Source organism: Papaver somniferum, unplaced genomic scaffold (genome assembly GCF_003573695.1).
Source record: "Papaver somniferum cultivar HN1 unplaced genomic scaffold, ASM357369v1 unplaced-scaffold_6, whole genome shotgun sequence".
In the NCBI taxonomy this organism is placed as follows: Eukaryota; Viridiplantae; Streptophyta; class Magnoliopsida; order Ranunculales; family Papaveraceae; genus Papaver; species Papaver somniferum.
This window is the reverse complement of record NW_020648748.1, coordinates 1,773,086-1,792,243: the sequence shown is the minus strand read 5'-3', so window position 1 is coordinate 1,792,243 and position 19,158 is coordinate 1,773,086. Positions and strand designations below refer to the sequence as shown.

At 36.3% G+C, this 19,158-nt stretch overlaps 2 protein-coding genes across 3 annotated transcripts; both read left to right on the top strand.

The window, feature by feature from the left end:
- Positions 1-2,468: 2,468 nt before the first annotated feature.
- On the top strand, positions 2,469-6,728 carry LOC113343557 (cellular nucleic acid-binding protein-like). Of its 2 annotated transcripts, none has more exons than XM_026587713.1 (4): positions 2,469-2,605; positions 3,117-3,351; positions 3,884-3,976; positions 5,978-6,728. In XM_026587713.1, the coding sequence occupies exons 2-4, from the start codon at positions 3,227-3,229 to the stop codon at positions 6,501-6,503; spliced, it is 744 nt and encodes a 247-aa protein (XP_026443498.1). In that variant the 5' UTR covers positions 2,469-2,605; positions 3,117-3,226; the 3' UTR covers positions 6,504-6,728. The 2 variants fall into 2 exon arrangements, with proteins under 2 accessions (XP_026443498.1, XP_026443497.1); XM_026587712.1 differs by having other exon boundaries at positions 3,881-3,976.
- Positions 6,729-18,003: 11,275 nt separating this feature from the next.
- Positions 18,004-19,158, top strand: LOC113343500 (uncharacterized mitochondrial protein AtMg00810-like). The gene is made up of 3 exons (XM_026587659.1): positions 18,004-18,302; positions 18,419-18,634; positions 19,026-19,158. The coding sequence occupies exons 1-3, from the start codon at positions 18,004-18,006 to the stop codon at positions 19,156-19,158; spliced, it is 648 nt and encodes a 215-aa protein (XP_026443444.1).

The following is a 19,158-nucleotide window of genomic DNA, read 5'->3' as shown; positions in this document are numbered from 1 at the left end:
CGGGGATATCCTATATCAACCAATAGCAAGATGACCATTTCTCTTCTACCTACAAAAGGGTGGCATATAACGGCTTAAATACATAAAAATCTACTTAAAGTGTCATCAAAATCCATGCATGTGTCCTCATCTAATTAGTAACTAAATGTTTTCACACAGTCGTTGACTTTAGATAATTAAGTAGGTTATACAACCTTTGCCCTTAACAATGTTCAAACCAAACTACATATAACTGGCGTGTTTTTTAATTTCATGCTAAATGATATTGATACCATAATAATAATGAAATGGAGTACACATGAAATTGGGCATATGATTCTCGCTATCTCTTAAGTTATGTCGTAAAATAAAAATGACTAATGTATGAGACCAAATATATTATAAGGTTTATATATATAAAATGAACTGATTGGAATCTAAGCATGGTTATACTGTAGACGGTAACTAACAAAAAAAATTAGCATCCAATCTCAAAAGCTTAACTAAATTGATCATCTGTTTATGCAAGTTATCCTTGCTATCAAAGAGTGGAAGGTTTCAATGCAAATAAGAGATTTAGAGCGAGAACGATGGAGGAAACCAAAAAATTTTAAGTAAATGATACTGATAGTGGATGAGTCTACCCAATATACTATAAGCTCTATGGAAGTCATTTCAAGGTTTTAGAAGCAGAATCATATGCTCAATTTCATGCATACTCTAATTTAAAAATCTACTTATTATCGTTTATCATTTAAATAACTTGACGCGGATATTCAAAAAAATTCTACTTAAACTATCATCAAAGTTTTATTTTTGTATTTAAAAGCTCGACTAAATCGGTGATCTAGAGGTGTAAAACGGTCCGGCACAGTCCAATAACAGTTGACCCCGCTGTGATACGTGTAGTGATGTGTCGTATCAGGGACTAAGATGTATCGTGTTTTGCCGTGCTCGAAGACATGCTATGTTATGTTGTGCCAGGAAAATGATCGTGTACATCCATGGTGAGTTGTGCCTGACACATTTATTCTGTATTTTCTTAAAGTAAATTTTTTGCTGATATTTAGATATGATATGTGCCATTAAACATAACGACGATAAAAATGTCAAAAATTGGTCAGAATATACTCTTTTGTGAAATACAAAAAAAAGAAAGATATATTATAACATATTGTGTAGGGTTTTATACATGTCATGACGTGTTTTCTTAGCATGTTGCGCCTTGTTGTGCCATGTGCTTATCAATGCCACGTGTTATCTTATACTATTGTGCCGATTAGTCAGGCCTTGTACAAGACATAAAGCTAATTGTTGTGTCTTGCTGGGCTGACTAACATACTGGGTTGGGTTGGGCTCAAATTTTAACGTGATGCGATCATGCTGACATATCCCAATTTACACCTTCACGCTTATCTACGTGTACATTGGATTTCGTTAGGAAGAATTTGAATATTATATGACAAGATTTAAAGTGAGTCACCGGAGAAAACTAACTTTTGCGTAAACGATAACAGTGACGAAGGTTATCAATGATAATGATATTTTATTCAAGATACTTGAGATTTATTCAAATAAGAAGCATTTCAGAAAGTTTCCCAGACTTACAAGGGGTTAGTTAAATGATATTAGAGAGTTATCAAATCCATTGTTAGTCCATATTAATTTTTGGTGAGTCTCATTATGTCTCTTGTTAGAGACTTTTTTTTAAGTCATTACATTTTTTGTTCCATGTTATTGGATTAGAATTTCTTAAGAGTCATTTCGACATCCCTGTTATTCGAACGAGAATTAAAAGTCATTGATTTATAGTTTTCAGAAATTTGGAGAGACTTTTTTAGGAAAATAGGCATGGTAGAAATCTCTCGTCAAGATGTGATATTTCTGGAGACTTGGGGAATATTTGTTTTTGAGGGTCGGACAATTTTTTTTATTTCTTGTTTGAGCTGATAACCAAGTAACATGCCAGTTGCACAGTAAACCAGTGATGCGAATCCTTTTATGATTATAACTATAATTTTATGGACGATTTTCTTCTTCTTAATGAAGAATCAGAGTTAGAAGAATTCCAAATCACGGACGAGTTTCTTCTTTTTAAAGGAAAATTAGAATCCGAAGGCTCACAAATCAAAGTCAAAGTCAAAATCAAAATCAAAATGTTTAATTTCAAAAACCATTTGCTGTAAAACATTCATTTTCTCTTGAAATTACATGCAATTTCATCACCACTTGTATTGTCTTTTCTTTGAATCTGATGTGTGAACTGTTTACAATTTATCAATGAAAAGTTCATTTTCTTCCTTCAAAAAAATAAATAAACCTTTTTCTTTTGTTTCAATAAATAAATGAATCCTTTAAAAAAAAGGGAAAAGGAAAAGAAAAACAAATAAAATGACGTAATAGCCTTTTTAGTTATTTTTGTATTTTGAAAGGGCTATTTTGGTCAACGAAAAATCATTCACTCCTTGATCCAATTAAATCGACAAAAATCAGTTTTTACAATCTAGGGTTCTGTTTTTATTTTTTATCTGTTCGCTTAGGAAAACGTCATCGATTCTCTTACAAGATTTAGGGTTCACAATCGTGTTCACAAGTGGTCGAGCTCTAAATTTCAAATCCTAAGAAGGTGAGTGAATTGTTATCCCTTTCCATCTTTATCTTTTCAGCATATATTTTCTCTCTCGAGTTATAATCAATTTCTTCGTGAATTTCCATTTTCTCCTGACAAATTTTTATGTTCTGATATGTGAATTGGTGTTGAAATTTACATAAATTAAGCACCAGAATGTTGGGTTTGTATTTCTTATGAGTTAAGATGCATGTTGTGTGTTTCAAATTAGGGGTTCCGATTGTTTTTTGTAGATTCAATGTCTGGGTCTTTGGGTTTGGGTTTAATGAATTTGGAAGGGGAATTTGAAGTATGTATGATGAAGGTTAAGTTAAAGAATGGAAGGTTGTTTTGATGATGTTGTTATGTGTTGATGGTGTGTGTGGGTGTTTTGGTAGATTATGAATTTGGGTTTTTTTGAACATTGATTATGTGGTGTGTTAGGGTTTTTGTGAATTGGGAATGTTGGAGAGTGGAGATGGATTTTAAGACTTACGGAGGTGGTTTTGGTTTTGCATTGATGTGGCAGGAAGGAGGAGAGCTGTTGGTGGTTTTTGGTGTGGTGATTCAGATTGGCGGTGGTGTTGGTGTGGTGGTTTTTGATATTTTGGGGATTTCGTTATTCGAAATATTTCCAATATGAGTTCTGGTGGTAGCAGGAGTCCTCCTCCTCACAGATCAAGGCCAGTTATGCGTTCCAGGGACAGGGAGCGAGCATCTTATCGTGATGCACCATACCGAAGGGATCATCGAAGTAGTTTCAGGTGCCAGGGTGTTAAAATTTTGCTACTTACCACATCATCTTTTATTTTTCTTGCATATATACATGATTTTCTACCACAATACCTACTCATTAGAGTAGGCACTTAAAAACACAAAATGAAATTCAACGGTATTGTCGAAAAACACGGATTTCTTATTTCTTCCTTCTTCGCGCCAATCTGTTATGCTGTTGAAATCTTTTGAGCATGAGGTATCGCGGTATTGGTGTCCTGAAGGAACAAAATCTATACTTGGCCTTCTGTAATTTGTTTATTGTGCAATATTAACGAAGTCTGTCATGATATAAAATTGAAATGTGGGTGAAGGGTTGTCATGTTCCAATCCCTCTGGTTGATAAATGACCGGTTAAGAAACGTATTGGTATGATATCCTTAAGGCTGAAGTAAGAGGTTTTAATGTATGCTCAAATTTGAAGAATTAGTTCTATCTGATATCTGCTTTTCCATGGCGTTTTACTTACAAAATCTTGGGGTCTTAGCGGTTTTGATTTTGTTTTTTACCTTCTTTTAGCAGGCCTGATTCACTGTGCAAGAACTGCAAGCGGCCCGGTCATTATGCCAGAGAATGTCCAAATATTGGTGTATGCAACAATTGTGGACTTCCAGGGTAAGCGTATTCTCTAATTAGCATTTGTTTGGTTTTTAGGACAATGCTTGTTTCTTTTTATTTGTTATGATATGACTAGAGAAAACTTTACCAGTCACAGCCTCAAACATTATTACAAGCAATTAGAGGGACATCAGAGCCTCATGTCTCGTAGTTTAGAGATAGTGTCGCCACTCTTTATGTTTTTGCATGCATGAGAAATCCCATTTTACTTGTTCGACATTGTTATGCTCCCTCCGTTTCTAGAAAAGAGATACTATCACTTTTTTATTTTGGCCTAAAAATAAAAAAGTGATAGTATCTCTTTTCTAGAAACGGAGGTAGTAGTATTCTTAGTATCAGCAATAGCATTTGTATAGTAAAAACTGTATACAGTGTTTTAAAAAGCGTTTTGGGGCGCGCACTGAGGCGCGCTTTTTAACGCCCCAGTTCCAAAGCGCTTCATAATGCGCTTTGAGAGTTGGTTAATATTAAAATAAATAAATAAATAGGGCTTTTAAGCATAGCCCAGTAAATAACAGGCCCTATATTCTTTTATATAAATAAAAAAACTGAAAGATCTCTTAAACTTCTCTTCTACAAGAAGAAAACGTTTCTTCTTCTCCTTATATCGCCCCTTCTTTTTCCTCTTTTCTTCTGATCGCTGAACCATCATCTTCTTCCCTCTTTTCTTCTCATTAGTGATCATCATCTTCTATTCATCAGACTCTTTGTCTTCTTTCTTTTGTTCTTCATCTTCTTCTTCTATTCTTCAATCATGTCTACCAAAGCCAAAGGTAGAAAGCCTATGAAAACTGATCCAGCTTGGAAATATGGAACTGAAGTGAAAGGTCCAATTCTCAATGGAAAGCCAGCAGTGTATTTAGACTGCAAGTTTTGGCACAAGATTATCACTGGAGGGATAAGCAGTGTATTTTTAATTATTTTGCGGGGCAGCGCTTTACTAGCGCTTTTTAACTGCGCTTTACACTTTACTAAGTGAGCGCGTCGCTTTAGGCTTTCGCTGTTTTAAACACTGACTGTATAAGATGCAAGTTGAACATTCAGGCAAGTGATAACTAACAACAAACTGTGCTAGGATTTGTTCTGCATGCTGCATTAGTTTAATAAATTAGTAAGGAGCATTTGGGAACTGGTTACATTTGTGGATGTCAATTCATCCTTGTGCATCAACAATAACATTTGTATAATATTATAAATGTTTAAGTTGCAAGTCACACATTCAGGAAAGTGAGACCTAACAACAGAATGAATTAAGATAGGGTCTGCTATCTGCATACGGCATCAGTTCCATACATGATTAAGGAGCATTTGGAAATGGTTGCACTTTTGGATGCCTACTGGGGGACTTATGAGGATTTAGTCATCCACGGAATCATCCTTATGCATCAGCAATAACATATGTTCAATAGAAACTGCATAAGATTCAAGTCACATATTCACACAAGTGAGAATTATTAACAAACTGAATCAGGATTGGGGCTGGATACTGCATCAGTTTAATAAAGATTAAGGAATAATTTGGGGAAGTGGTTGCACTTGTGGATGCCTAAGGAGAACTTACTAAGATGTGATAAAGATGTAATATGCCAAGCTTCATAGCTAAAATTACTTGACATGAACAAGTGTCAAATAGATTCTTATGCATCTCGATATCTTGCTGTAATCATACGCATGATCTATATCACGTAATATAGGGGCCAGTAATTTTCTACCGTAAAATGCTTAGATAAGCTCTGTAAAGTGGAAACAGAGCATTTTAGTCCCAAGTGAGATTTTCGAATTTTTTTATACGTATAGAAAACTCAAGAGAGTTAAGAACCACTATTCATGCTTTGTAGGCATATGTTCTAAGTAGTTCATTGGAACATGTCAACCTAAAAGAAAGATCTATGGAGTTTTGTAGGGTAACCTGTGATGTTTTGTTTATCTCAGTTTTTTGTATCTTCAAGAAAAACGCTGATCTCTATTGTTGTTGGTCTGTTTTATCACTTTGGATAGGCATATTGCGGCAGAGTGCAACTCTAAAACTATGTGCTGGAACTGCAAGGAACATGGCCATCTTGCGAGCGAGTGCAGCAATGATCCCATCTGCCATTTGTGCAACAAGGTGGGGCACCTAGCACGGGAATGTTCAGCTTCAGGTGCAGCTCTTCACGATCAAAGGCTTTGCAACAACTGCTTCGAACCAGGTCACTTTGCTGCCGATTGCAACAACGATAAGGCATGCAACAACTGTCGCAAGCCTGGTCACCTTGCTCGTGATTGCTCCAACGACCCTGTTTGCAACGTGTGCAGCATGTCAGGCCACTTGGCTCGGCAGTGCCCCAAGTCAAATATGCCATCAGAGAGAGAAAGAGTTGGAGGCCCTTTCCGTGATATCATATGCCGTACCTGCAATCATCCAGGGCACATCAGTCGTGACTGTGTATCCATTGGGATCTGTAGTAACTGTGGTGGCCGGGGTCATCATGCCTTCCAATGCCCCTCAGGTCGTTTGGTTGATCGTGGTTTCCGCAGGTATTAGGAAGTATTCTTGGGTTTGCTTATATCCGGAAGGTGAAGATTCAAGGACTTCAATATTGAACTCGTATTTTTCTGTTTGTGTAATAGTACCATATAATATTTAACTTGAAATCGAAGTAAGAAACGTTAGTTTCCTAACTTGTGTTTTATTTGCGAAGAAATTGAGTATTAATATGTGATGAACTGATGATTGATCAGGCTATTCGAAAGATTGAGGTTTTCATGGAATCCGTAGTCAATCTATTTCCGATAGGAGCCATTGACAATTGAATCCAATTTTCCCATTATTTTCGTATCCCTAATTGTGTGAAAAGAAAGCCCGTTCCAAGTTTTTCACATACCCAGTACGTGAAAAGAAAGCCCGTTCCAAGTTTTTCACATACCCAGTACGTGACCAACTAACTTTAAAACATACACGGACTTTACTAACAGCCTCTTTTTGCCTGGAGTATTTACGGCCAGTTGCATCTTGTCCGAGTAGAAAGTTAAAAAAGAGAAGATAGGACATTCAAAGTGTTTGAACAACACAACTGTTAGGCACCAACAATCTAGAGTTATTGTTTCTTCTTGTCTCTTTTGGTGTCAAACAGATTCTCTACCTAAGAGGCTGAGAGCTAGAACAACTCTGATTACGAACCCTAAACCGTTTCTCCTATTGCTGGACTTTGATTATACGGATTCTTACAGAACACAATTAATTTGGTCACCGTGTTAAACAGTTAAAGTAAATAGAACCGACTTGATTACATTACGCTCTGAGGCGAAAAGTCAATCACCAAGTCAAAATTAGTCAACCCAAATCTGAGTTCATTTAATTTGATCTGATCCGTATTTATTTTGTTCAATCATCAGCTTTAATTTCTTGTCTGAATCCTTCTGTTTGATTTCTTGTTTTGGATTTAGAATTTATTGTAAAATTCTCGATGTTTTTCTTACCCTAGCTTTTGTTTTTCTTGTTACCCCTTTCTTCGTGTCGACCTCTGGTGCTAATTGATCTGTTTTTCTCCTTTAATGGAAGATTAAGCTTCTCCTTTATCTGTTGCCACGCATGGTGTTGCAGTATTGTCCCATCAATTATCTGGGTTTCTCAATGGTTGGCAGTATCAAAGTTGGCGTCTTCAAAAGTTGGCCTTATCTAACAGTGGTGTGTAGATTCTTCATCTTTATCTTGTCTCTCCATCGCTATCTGTTTGGGAATCATAGTTTTGGATTTAACGAGCTGCTACCTTTTTTGATCTCTGCTTCTGATGTTATCTCAATTCTTTTAGAAGCTTTGATTCCTGCAACTTTTTATGTTCTTCCAATTTCTTAAAACTTTACCCCATACTTATCCCTTTTATCTCTTGCCACCTCCTTCATGTTTTGATTATAAAACCAATCTCACAACCTTCTGCTTTCTTCATACCCTCTTCTGTTTTGTTATCTTCATCTTTCTCTTTATCTTCATGGCTCTTCCTTCCTTGAATAATATTGCTCACCAAATGGAAAGTGTTTCTATCAGTGAAGAGCCGATTAGGTTAAGAGTGATTATGCATTCTAATACTGCTATCTTAGCTGGAATTAGGGATTGGAAGTTTAGTCTTGCTGGTAAGCTTTATGCTCCGAGGGTTATGTCTTGGCAGGATGCTGAACGTGCAGCTAAATTTATTTGGCCTCAGCTTCGAAGACACAATCAATGGTTTGTCCAGGTGTGTGGTTTAGAACCAAATATTTTTGTTATCAAGTTTCAAATTTCAGAAGATAAAGATGCAATTTTATTTGGTGGAGCTTGGAACTTTGATGGTCATTTGATTGTTTTAAAGGATTGGAATCCCACTATGGATTACCATTTACTGGATTTTACGGTTTCTCCTTTCTGGTTAGAATATAAATATCTTTTACCTGAATTCTCCTATGCTGATATTCTTCGAATATTTGGTAATATTGTTGGGGAAGTTAGAGTTATAGAACCAGATGGTGTGAACCCTCCTACATCCTCTAAGTATAGAGCTCTTGTTCTCATAAATGTTAACACTCCCCTTATTACTGGTATAACTACTGCTAATGTTGCTGGTGTAACTAGGTGGATTGGTTTTTTTTATGAGAAACAGCCATATCGTCTTTGTCCTGAATGTAAAGTTCCCAATCATGAAGAGATTGACTGTGCAAATATGACTCATACCCGTCATGAGATGGAAGAAATTGTTAGGGGTTTTGGTTATGTAGAGCCCATTTTACCTCCTCAAAGGAATCCTGAGCAAGAAGCACAACTTTTCCTACAACATGGATCTCAGAGGCGGGATAGACTACGACAACTTATGGAACAACAGCCTAGACCCTTTGATGGTATGCGCCTTTCAATCTTCTCGGCCACTGATCCAGGTTCTGGTGCTTCCTCTTCATATTACAATCAAGCTCGACCCTCTTCAGCCTTGAGACCTTCTTATCCTATGACTAGTGATGGTGCTAGTACTAGTGGTGTTAAGAAAAGATATCGTCGTACACCTATTTTGGTTATAAATTCTGAGCCGCTTCTTTCTGATACTGATTTGGAAGACAAGGTGGTTACTTCTCAAGCGGATGATACTGTCTCTGTTGATGATGATCCCACTGCTTCAGCCATTGGATAATGTTTGGGACATTGCTGCAGCCTCTGCTTATAATGCACAGAATCACACTGATGCATGGCAACAGGTGATTGTCAAAACTTATCCTTCTTTCTTCAATTTTGCTTTGTTTTTTCTCTTACTGTTTTCTTGTAGTCTTTTTTTTTTTCAATTTCTCTATTATCGCCGTCATGAAAATTCTTTCCTGGAACTGTCAAGGTATAGGAAACCCTCATACCCGGGATTATCTTCATTTCTGCTTGACCAACAATGACCCTGATATTTTTTTCTTGTGTGAAACCAAAGCTCAGTCTAATAATATGAGATTTTATCTTTATAGAACTAATTATCCTCATTACTGGTTTCATCCCGCTTTGGGTCTCTCTGGAGGTATCTCTCTTGGCTGGAAAAATGGAATTGATATTGAAATCATGCATACAACCTCAAAAACTATCCATGCTATTGTCCACACTCATGATAATAATATGGATTTCTTGATAACCTTCATGTATGATGCTCATGATGATACAGAAAATGCTAACCAGTGGCAGTATCTTATTAATATGCATTTGTTTGTTGATCTTCCTTGGGTTCTTCTTGGTGACTTAAACTTCACCATGCATGAATCTGAAACACATAGCTCTAGTGTCACTCATCCTCATCATGCTAGACATGTTAGAAATTTTGTTCAGCAACTAGGTCTCATTGACTTAGGTTACTCAGGAGCTGACACAACTTGGTCAAATCATCGTAGTGGAGATGATCATGTCTCTGCTCGTCTAGATAGAGCTTTAGTGAATAATCGCTGGATCAACCACTACACAAATGCACATCTTCAACATTTAGTACCTGTTGCTTCGGATCACTTCCCGATTCTGCTACATACAGTTCCTTCTGCTACAAAACATTCTCCCTTTAAACTCTACAAGTGTTGGTTTAAAATGGATTCATGTACTGATATTATTGCACGCAGCTGGCAGCATCGTTTTTCGGGGTCTCCTTCGTTTCAGTTTTCCAGTAAATTAAAACTAACCAGAACTCAGCTGCAGATATGGAAAAGACTTTCCTTTGGCAACATTGAGAATAACCTTCAAAATATTCAGAAGCAGCTACAATTTTGCTATGACTGCAATTAGCCTTCTTCTCATCCCCAAGTTAAGCATCTAAGCTCTTCCTTGCAGTAATGGCTTTCGATTCAAAAGGAGTTCTTCATGCAAAAAGCAGGTGATAAATTTCTTGAAGAAGATAGAAACACTTGTTATTTTCATTCCATAGTCAATTACAATAGGAGAAGATCAACTATCAATTCTATCCAGGGTCCCTTGGGCATTTGTTTTGATAGCAGAAGTGATATTGAAGCTATATTTACTAACCATTTTAAGAATATTGCTATTTCTTCTAAGCCTCAGATTAATAACGAGATTCTGCAGCTTTTTCAACCTTGTGTTTCAGAAATACAGAATAACAGTCTTATCCAGGTGCCTCATGCTCAAGAAATAAAGGATGTGGTTTTTCAAATCAAACCTTGGGCTTCTCCGGGTAACGATGGGTTTCAAGATGGATTTTATCAACACTGTTGGGATGTTGTTGGCACGGAGGTATTCTCCATGGTGCAATATTTTTTCACACATAAACATATGCTCAAAGCCATCAATCATACTTATAAGGTTTTAATCCCTAAAATTTCAAACCCAAAAATTCCTGCTGATTTCAGACCCATAAGTCTGTGCAATGTTAGCTATAAAATTATCTCTAAAATTTTAGCCAACCGTCTTAAACCCCTTCTTCCTGATATTATCTCCCCTACTCAAACTGCCTTTGTTGCAGGAAGACATATCCATGACAATATTATTATTTCTCATGAGATTTTGTTTAGTATGGAACGTAAAAAGGTTAAGAAGGCTTTGGTTGGTTTGAAATTAGACATGTCGAAAGCTTTCGACAGGGTGGAATGGTCTTTTCTGCTATCCATCTTTCGGCAATTGGGTTTCATAATGATTGGATTAGTTTAATAGAGCAGTGTATTTCTATTTCAAATATTTCCATTCTTATCAATGGCAGTCCTTCTTCAACTTTTTCTCCGACTCGGGGTATTCTTCAAGGAGACCCATTGTCTCCTTTTTTATTTCTTTTAGTCATGGAAGCTTTTTCTAGACTCTTGCAGCTTAATGTGGACTCTGGTTGTCTTTCAGGGATTAGAATTAATCAGCACTTCCCTGTAATTAATCATCTGTTTTTCGCGGATGATTGTTTGTTATTTTTTGAAGCTGATTCTACTCAAATGCAGCAGCTTCAACACTTGCTTCATATATTTGGACAAGCTTCAGGTCAGGTGATAAATATGCATAAATCAACCTTATTTTTTGGCAAGCACACTTCTAATGCTCATAGGTCTAATATTACTGGTATTCTTGGTATGAAAGTTATGGGCCTTGGCGAAAAATACTTGGGTATACCTCTTCTGCTGCATAGATCTAGACATAAGAACTGTCAGGGTATTATTGATAACATGAATAACAGATTGCAGGGCTGGCAGAGAAAAATTGTAAATCAAGCAGGAAGAACTACTCAGGTTAATTATGTTCTAAGCTCTATGGGTCTGTATCAGATGCAGGTTTTCAAACTCCCTGAAACATCTCTTCATCAAATGGAAAGAATTCAGAGAAGCTATTGGTGGAACAGTTATGTCAAGCCACGTTCTCAAAAGTACATTTCTTGGAAAAAGGTATGTTTACCTAAAAGGCTAGGTGGTTTAGGACTTAAAAATCTATGCAACTATAACTTAGCTTTTCTTGCGAAACTTGCTTGGCAATTGTTACATAACCAAGATGCCTTATGGGCTAAGCTGTTGAAAGGTAAACATTTTCCTCATCATGACCTGCATTTTTTCCCTCCACCGGTTAACTTAAATTCAAGTTGGATTTGGCAAAGTATCTCTATTGGGATTGAGATTTTGTTGAAACATGATAAATGGCAAGTTGGTAATGGAGCTCATATCAACATTTGGACTTTTAACTGGATTCCTTCACTGAATTCTGCTTTACAGGACTGGGGTGATTTGGATATGTCTAACTACCAGTTTGTTTCTGATCTTATAGATACTGATACTGAACAGTGGAATGTGTCGCTTCTTCGTCTCCTTTTTACAGCTGATCAGGTGAACTCCATTTTAACCATTCCCATTCAGTTAGATCAAGAGGATAAATTAATATGGCCCTTTACAACCACTGGTATTTTTACTACTGCCTCAACTTATAGGATGTTGTGTGATAAGGATATCCTAACAGATAACTCCATGGGTTTATCTCAACATTTTTGGTTATCTTTATGGAAGTTGAAAGTGCCTTACAAGTTTCAGCTTTTCCTATGGAGAGCTATTCACAATGCTGTTTCAGTCAAAGAAAGAATTTTCACCCATGTGCATAATGCTGATTTACAATATGTTCTTTGCAACCACTATCAAATAGAAGATCTGGACCATCTTTTTCTTCATTGCCCTTTCTCTAGGGAAATATGGCAGTATTTTTTACCTCAGCGGTTTCACTTTATTTTGCAGCACTCTTCTCTCTTATCCTGGATTCAGACTTGGCAACTCAAAGACTCTATCATCAGCATCCAGAAGTCCCCTAAGATTGTTCAATTAGCTATGTGCATCATGCATTTCATATGGAAGATTAGATGTAGTGTTGTTTTTAACAATACCACTCCCAACCATAACTCTGTAGTCCATCAGGTTACTTCATACATTTTCCAGCATCATCTAGGAAACACTCCTGCTAACTACAATCATCCTAATGTTCATAATGAGCATTTACATAATAAATGGGAACCTCCTCCTTTGCAGTACATTAAAATTAATATCGATGCTTCTTATCATTCTAGTTCTTTGTTAGCTGGTATTGGAATTATAATTTGGAACTCTGCAGGGGCATATGTCATGGGAAGGGGAGCCTTGAGAAAAGTTAGTAATGCTCAGCAGGCTGAAGCTTGGGAAATGTGGGAGGCTATGCAACTGGAAGATTCAAATGGTTGGTCTCGAGTTATTTTTGAATCTGATAATCTGGGAATTTGTTCTTTTCTTCAACAACAATCTTCTCTTTGTCACTGGCAGAGTATGCCCCTGTTGCGAAAATGTGTAAACATATGTAATATTAATCCTGGTTGGTCTTGTAGTTTTGTGTATAGGTCTGGTAATAAAGCTGCAGATGCAATAGCGAAGGAAGCTTATAAACATAATCTATGTGGGGATTGGTGGTTTCATCCACCTCCTTTGTTAATTCCCTATATAAATTGTGATGTATCAGGTACTCATGTTTAATACAAGTTCTTTCCTTGGTTAAAAAAAAATCTAGAGTTTAAAATGTACAGTAGGAGAACATATTACACATAAAATGAATGGACAAAAACCACACAAGAAATGTAGTAGATGTTCATTCATATTCTACCTAGTATTGTAGACAATATTAGGCCACTATATGTCCATCAATTATAAATTTCTTTATAGTCATCATGGAAATAAAAGCGAATAAACACTGCGGGTAAAAAGATGTGGATTATTATCAATAATATGGAGATGAAACTTTGGAGACATCGGAGAAAACCAAAACAAAATTTCCTCACCATGATTCAAAGCAATCATGCGGGATTTTGTACTTGGATTTCTTGTTTCAGGAGTTAGTTGTACTTGGCTTTCTTAGATATTTTTCCTGCACGCAGGCCGATTTATCTTTGCCATATTTTAACAACTTACTCGATTTGTTCAAGAACCGGGCGAAGTATGATAATTCTAATTTGAGAAAAGACGTTTGGAAATGCATTCCTGAAAGTATTTGTTGGAACATTTGGATATGTTAACTCATCTAATGGTCACGATACTATACTTGCCAGCATGTCTTGGTACGGATCAGTCATTTAATGTTGCTCTTATTTTCTGTCTAGAGTCACATGTATTCTGTGAGTTAATGGTCATTGTCCTGTCTATATAAAGGACCGAGTCCTGTATCTCTAATCTCACCTTTGTACAATCAATACAATACAAATCTTACATGGTATCAGATACCAAAAGAGAATTTCAACTTCTCTCTGATCCTTTTTTTTTCCACCATTAAACCTGCAATTTTTTCTTAAAAACAACTCAAGCATCTTCCGCTGTTTCCCATCAACAACCACAATTTGGAATGCCTTCTTCTTTATTCTCCAACTACATCACAACCACCGGTGTTCTCTTCTCAACCATCTACATCAACTCAACCACCACCTCCGCTACCACGATCTTCTTCTAAATTACCTTGTTCTTCTCCCATATCTCAAACTTCACCCACTGGTTCTCACCGATCACCACCTTTTCTTCATCATACACCGATTACATTACCGTCTTATACATCATCCTTTCGTAAGTTTGCTCAACAATATAGATCTCTACAACCGCCTTCAAATCATGTTCTTATCATCAGTCACAACCTCAACCACACATTCAACAACAACAACAATTTCCTTTTCAATTTCAACAACCGACTTACAATCCTTTTATCTTTCAAAGTAAATTTAGCATTTCGTTTCTAAATATTGCAAATTTTGTTTCTGAAAAAGCTTAATAATTCCAATTATCTTGTTTGGAAAGATCAAATGGCTTCGATCTTGATTTGTACAAATATCTATGGCTTTGTTGATGGATCGATTCCTCCAGAACAACCTGTTGTCATGATCAACAATACTCAAATCCCAAATCCTAACTATCTTGAGTGGTTGCAGTTTGATAAGTTTTTTGGATCGTGTATAAATGCATCTGTGGATAAATCTTTATCTTCCGAGCTTCTTGGTAATGTTTCTGCCAGAGAAAAATGGCTTCATCTTGCCAAACTCTTCATTGAACAATTATTTGCTAGAAAGTCCATGTTACGATCTCAGTTACATTCTATTAAGAAAGGTTCTTTAACTATCAGTGATTTCCTTCATCAACTCAAAACTGGATCTGATTCACTATCAGAAATTGGTAAACCTGTCCCTGATGCAGATGTTGTGATATATGCTCTCAAAGGTTTAGGAAGAGATTATATCCATTTTATGGTAGGTGTACAACATAGAGAACCTCCTATTTCTTTCTCTGAATTACGATCTCGCTTGATTAGTCATGAGAAATTTCTAAAAGAACAAGAAGCAGATTCTTTTTCTTCTATTGTTTCTGATCCAACAAACTCAGCTTTCTATGTCAAGAAGCAAAGTTTTCATTCAAATTCTTCTTTTCAAAAACCAAATATCCCTCCTGGTTTTCCTTCATTTCATTATACCAATTCATCTCAATTTGTTTCATCTTCATCTCATTCTTCTGGTTTTAAGAAGACTTAGTTCAATCCAACTCAGAAACAATATCTTGATCCAGACACTATTCCTTGTCAAATTTTTCTTAAACAAGGTCATTTGGCTAGCATGTGTCGATTTAGGTATATTCCTTCAAAGAATAGTGGTCCACCTCCACAAAGAGATTTTATTTGTATTGATATGAATGCTGGTAGCAGTTCAGATTACTCACCATGGTTTGCAAATGAATTTTATTATAATGTTCAACCACAAATAACTGCCTTTGAGTCTGGAGGTTATTGGGGACATAGTGCTTCTGGTCCTGTTTGGATTCCAGACTCTGGAGCATCAAGTCACATGACAAATAATTCCACAATATTGAATCAACCTTCTACTTATTCTGGACAGGATCAAGTAATGGTGGGTGATGGTAAGCTTCTCCATATTTCTTTGCAAGGCTCTTCTGTATTACATACTTCAAATACTAATTTCCACCTTAACAAGGTTCTTTATGTTCCTCATATTCAACATAACTTATTATTTGTAGCTCAATTTACATTAGATAATAATTGTGTTTTCATCTTTTATCCATGGGGTTATGATATTAAGTCACTGAAGAACAATCATATTCTAGCTAGAGGCAAAGTACATGATGGTCTGTATCCAATAAGCACTTGTCAACCTCCTCATCATGTGTCTTTCTCATATCTAGTTGCTTCTCCAACTATTTGGCACTCCAGATTGGGTCATCCTGCTTCAGACATTCTTCAAAAGTTTGATGCTGCATATGCAATCAAACTCTCTAAGAAGTCTTTTACTTTTGTTTGTGGATCATGTCAATTGGGTAAAAATAAGTGTCTTCCTTTTAAGTCCACTGATTCAGTGTCACATTCTCCCTTTGTACTGGTTTATTATGACATATGGGGACATGCTCCAGTGCAATCTCACTTAGGATTCAAGTACTACATACTCTTTGTATATGATTGCACTAAGTTCAGTTGGATTTACCCTATGAAGAATAAATCATATAGTACTCAATGTTTCAATACTTTTAAGTCTCTTGTTGAAAATCTCTTGGATGTAAAAATTAAATACTTTCAATGTGATGGAGCACTTGAGTTAACAAAAGGACTTTTTAGAGAGTTCATTGATTCTTGTGGAATTGCTTTAAAATATCTTGTTCTTATCTTCATCAAAAAAATAGCTCTGCAGAGAGAAAGCATAGAAATATTACAGAGGTTGGTAATACTTTATCCTTTTCTCCTTCCATGTCCAAATATTTTTGGTTTGATTCATTCTTAGCTGCAGTTTTTCTCATCAATAGACTTCCCACAAAAATTTTAAACTACAAATCTCCATTTGAAGTCTTATATCATACAGTGCCAGATTATAATATGCTTAAGGTATTTGGTTGCCTTTGTTATCCTAACTTGGTACCCTATAGAAAGGATAAGCTTAGTCCCAAATCCCCAGCATATGTCTTTTTAGGCTATAACAGTCACCATATAGGATACAAATGCGTGGACCTACAAAGTCACAAAATCTATGTAACCACTAATGTGGTCTTTGATGAAAGCAAATTTCCTTCTATCACCACTATCTCTACTGTTATGCCTTCTTCTTCTGATGCTGTTATATCACCTACTATTGAAGTTACTTCAGAAGTTTCTACTGCATTACAGTCAGCTTGTTCAGACAATACTTCTTTACTATCTGCTTCTAATGTTTCTTGCAAGCCTGCTTTCTCATCACTTGAGTCAACCACTGCATCTTCTGTATCAACTTTACAAGATTCTACTTTCAGTGATGATACTTATTCCACATCCAGGATGCACACCATGTCCAAGTCAGGTATTCATCTACCTAATCCTATTTCTAAAGATTTTGTAGCAAACCATGCTCTTAAGCATCCAGTTCATGTTGCTCTTCTAAGCAAAGAAACACCTATTTCTGATCCTAAAACTTTTAAAGAGGCTATTAAGAAACCAGTTTGGATCAAGGCAATGCATAATGAGTATGAAGCTCTTCATCAGAATGATACTTTTATTCATGTTCCTTAACATCCCTCAATGAATGTACTTGGATGTAAATGGGTTTAAAAAACCAAACTTCATGCAGATGGTACTATTGAAAGTCATAAGGATAGACTAGTTTCCAAAGGGTATCATCAAGTGGATGGAATTGACTTTGAGGAAACTTTTAGTCCAGTTGTCAAAACTATTATTATCAGATGTTTTCTTAATTAGTCTTGCTTTGTCTCAAAATTGGTCCATTAGACAGCTTAATGTAAGCAATGACTTTTTACTTGGAAACTTAACTGAAACTGTGTACATGGAGCAGCCTCCAGGCTTTGTTGATACTCACCATCCCAATCATGTTTTATTACTCAAAAAATCCTTATATGGTTTTAAACAAGAACCTAGGGCTTGGTATGAGAAGTTCAGTTCATATCTCTTATCTTCTGGCTTCTGAAACTCATTGTGTGATACTTCTATGTTCTTATATCAAAAAGGAGATGACAGATTGATTCTCTTGGTCTATGTGGATGATGTTATTCTCTGTGGTTCTTCTGATGCTTTACTTCATTCCTTCATCAATTCTATCAAGTCAGAGTTTGCAATGAATGACTTAGGCTTTTTGCATTATTTTTTGGGTATTGAGGCTACTTTTGATTCCACAGCTAAGAAGTTGTTACTCACTCAAAATAAATACTCTCTTGAACTTTTGAAGAAACATGACATGTTAGGATGCAAACCTTGCAGGACTCCAGTTTCTCAAGGTCATAGAGCTTCAATCTGTGATGGCACTCCATTATTTGATGCTACTTCTTTTAGAAGTATGGTGGGTGGGCTTCAGTATTTAACACTTACTAGACTTGACATTGGTTATGATGTTAACTATGTCCGTCAATTTTTACAGTGCCCCACTGACATTCATCTTCAACTTGCCAAACACATATTGAGATATATAAAAGTTCTCTGGGTCAAGGACTTATTTTAAGTGCTGGTGATTGTTCTAAATTGCAATCTTTCAGGGAGAATGATTGGGCAGGTTGTCTGGATACTCGAAGATCTTCTTCTGGTTACTGTATGTTTGTAGGTGACAGTCTTGCTTCCTGGTCATCTAAAAAGAAATTCACTATTTCACGCTCTGAGGCAGAATATCGTGGTCTTGCTAATGCAACAACAAAGATATTATGGCTTTCATATTTGTTTGAAGAAATCTCAGTTAATCTTCATCTGCCGTGCAGGTTATTTTGTGATAATCAAGGTGCTAGTAGTCTCACAACTAATCCCATTTTCCTTGCACGCACCAAACGTAGTGAAGTGGATTACCATATGATTCGTGATCTGATAAGGTTTAGTTTAATCAAAGTTTCCTATGGTCATACCTCTCAAAAAATTGCAGATTTGTTCATGAAGAGACTCTCCAAGTCTCAGTTTAGTATTTTGAAATCCAAACTGATGCCTCTTGTACGGACATCGGTTTGAGGGGGGCTGTTAACTCATCTAATAGTCACGATTTTATTCTTTCCAGACGTGTCTTACTTGTACGGATTAGTCATTTAGTTTTGCTCTTATTTTCTGTCTAAAGTCACATGTATTCTATGAGTTAGTGCTCATTGTCCTGTCTATATACAGGACTGAGTCCTTCATCTCTGATCTCATCTTTGTACATTCAATACAATATAACACTACACCAAAAATGGATTTTAGCAACTCAGATTCGCAACAGCAGCTAAGCTTCGAATTTTCTGTTTCTAATTTCAGTTGA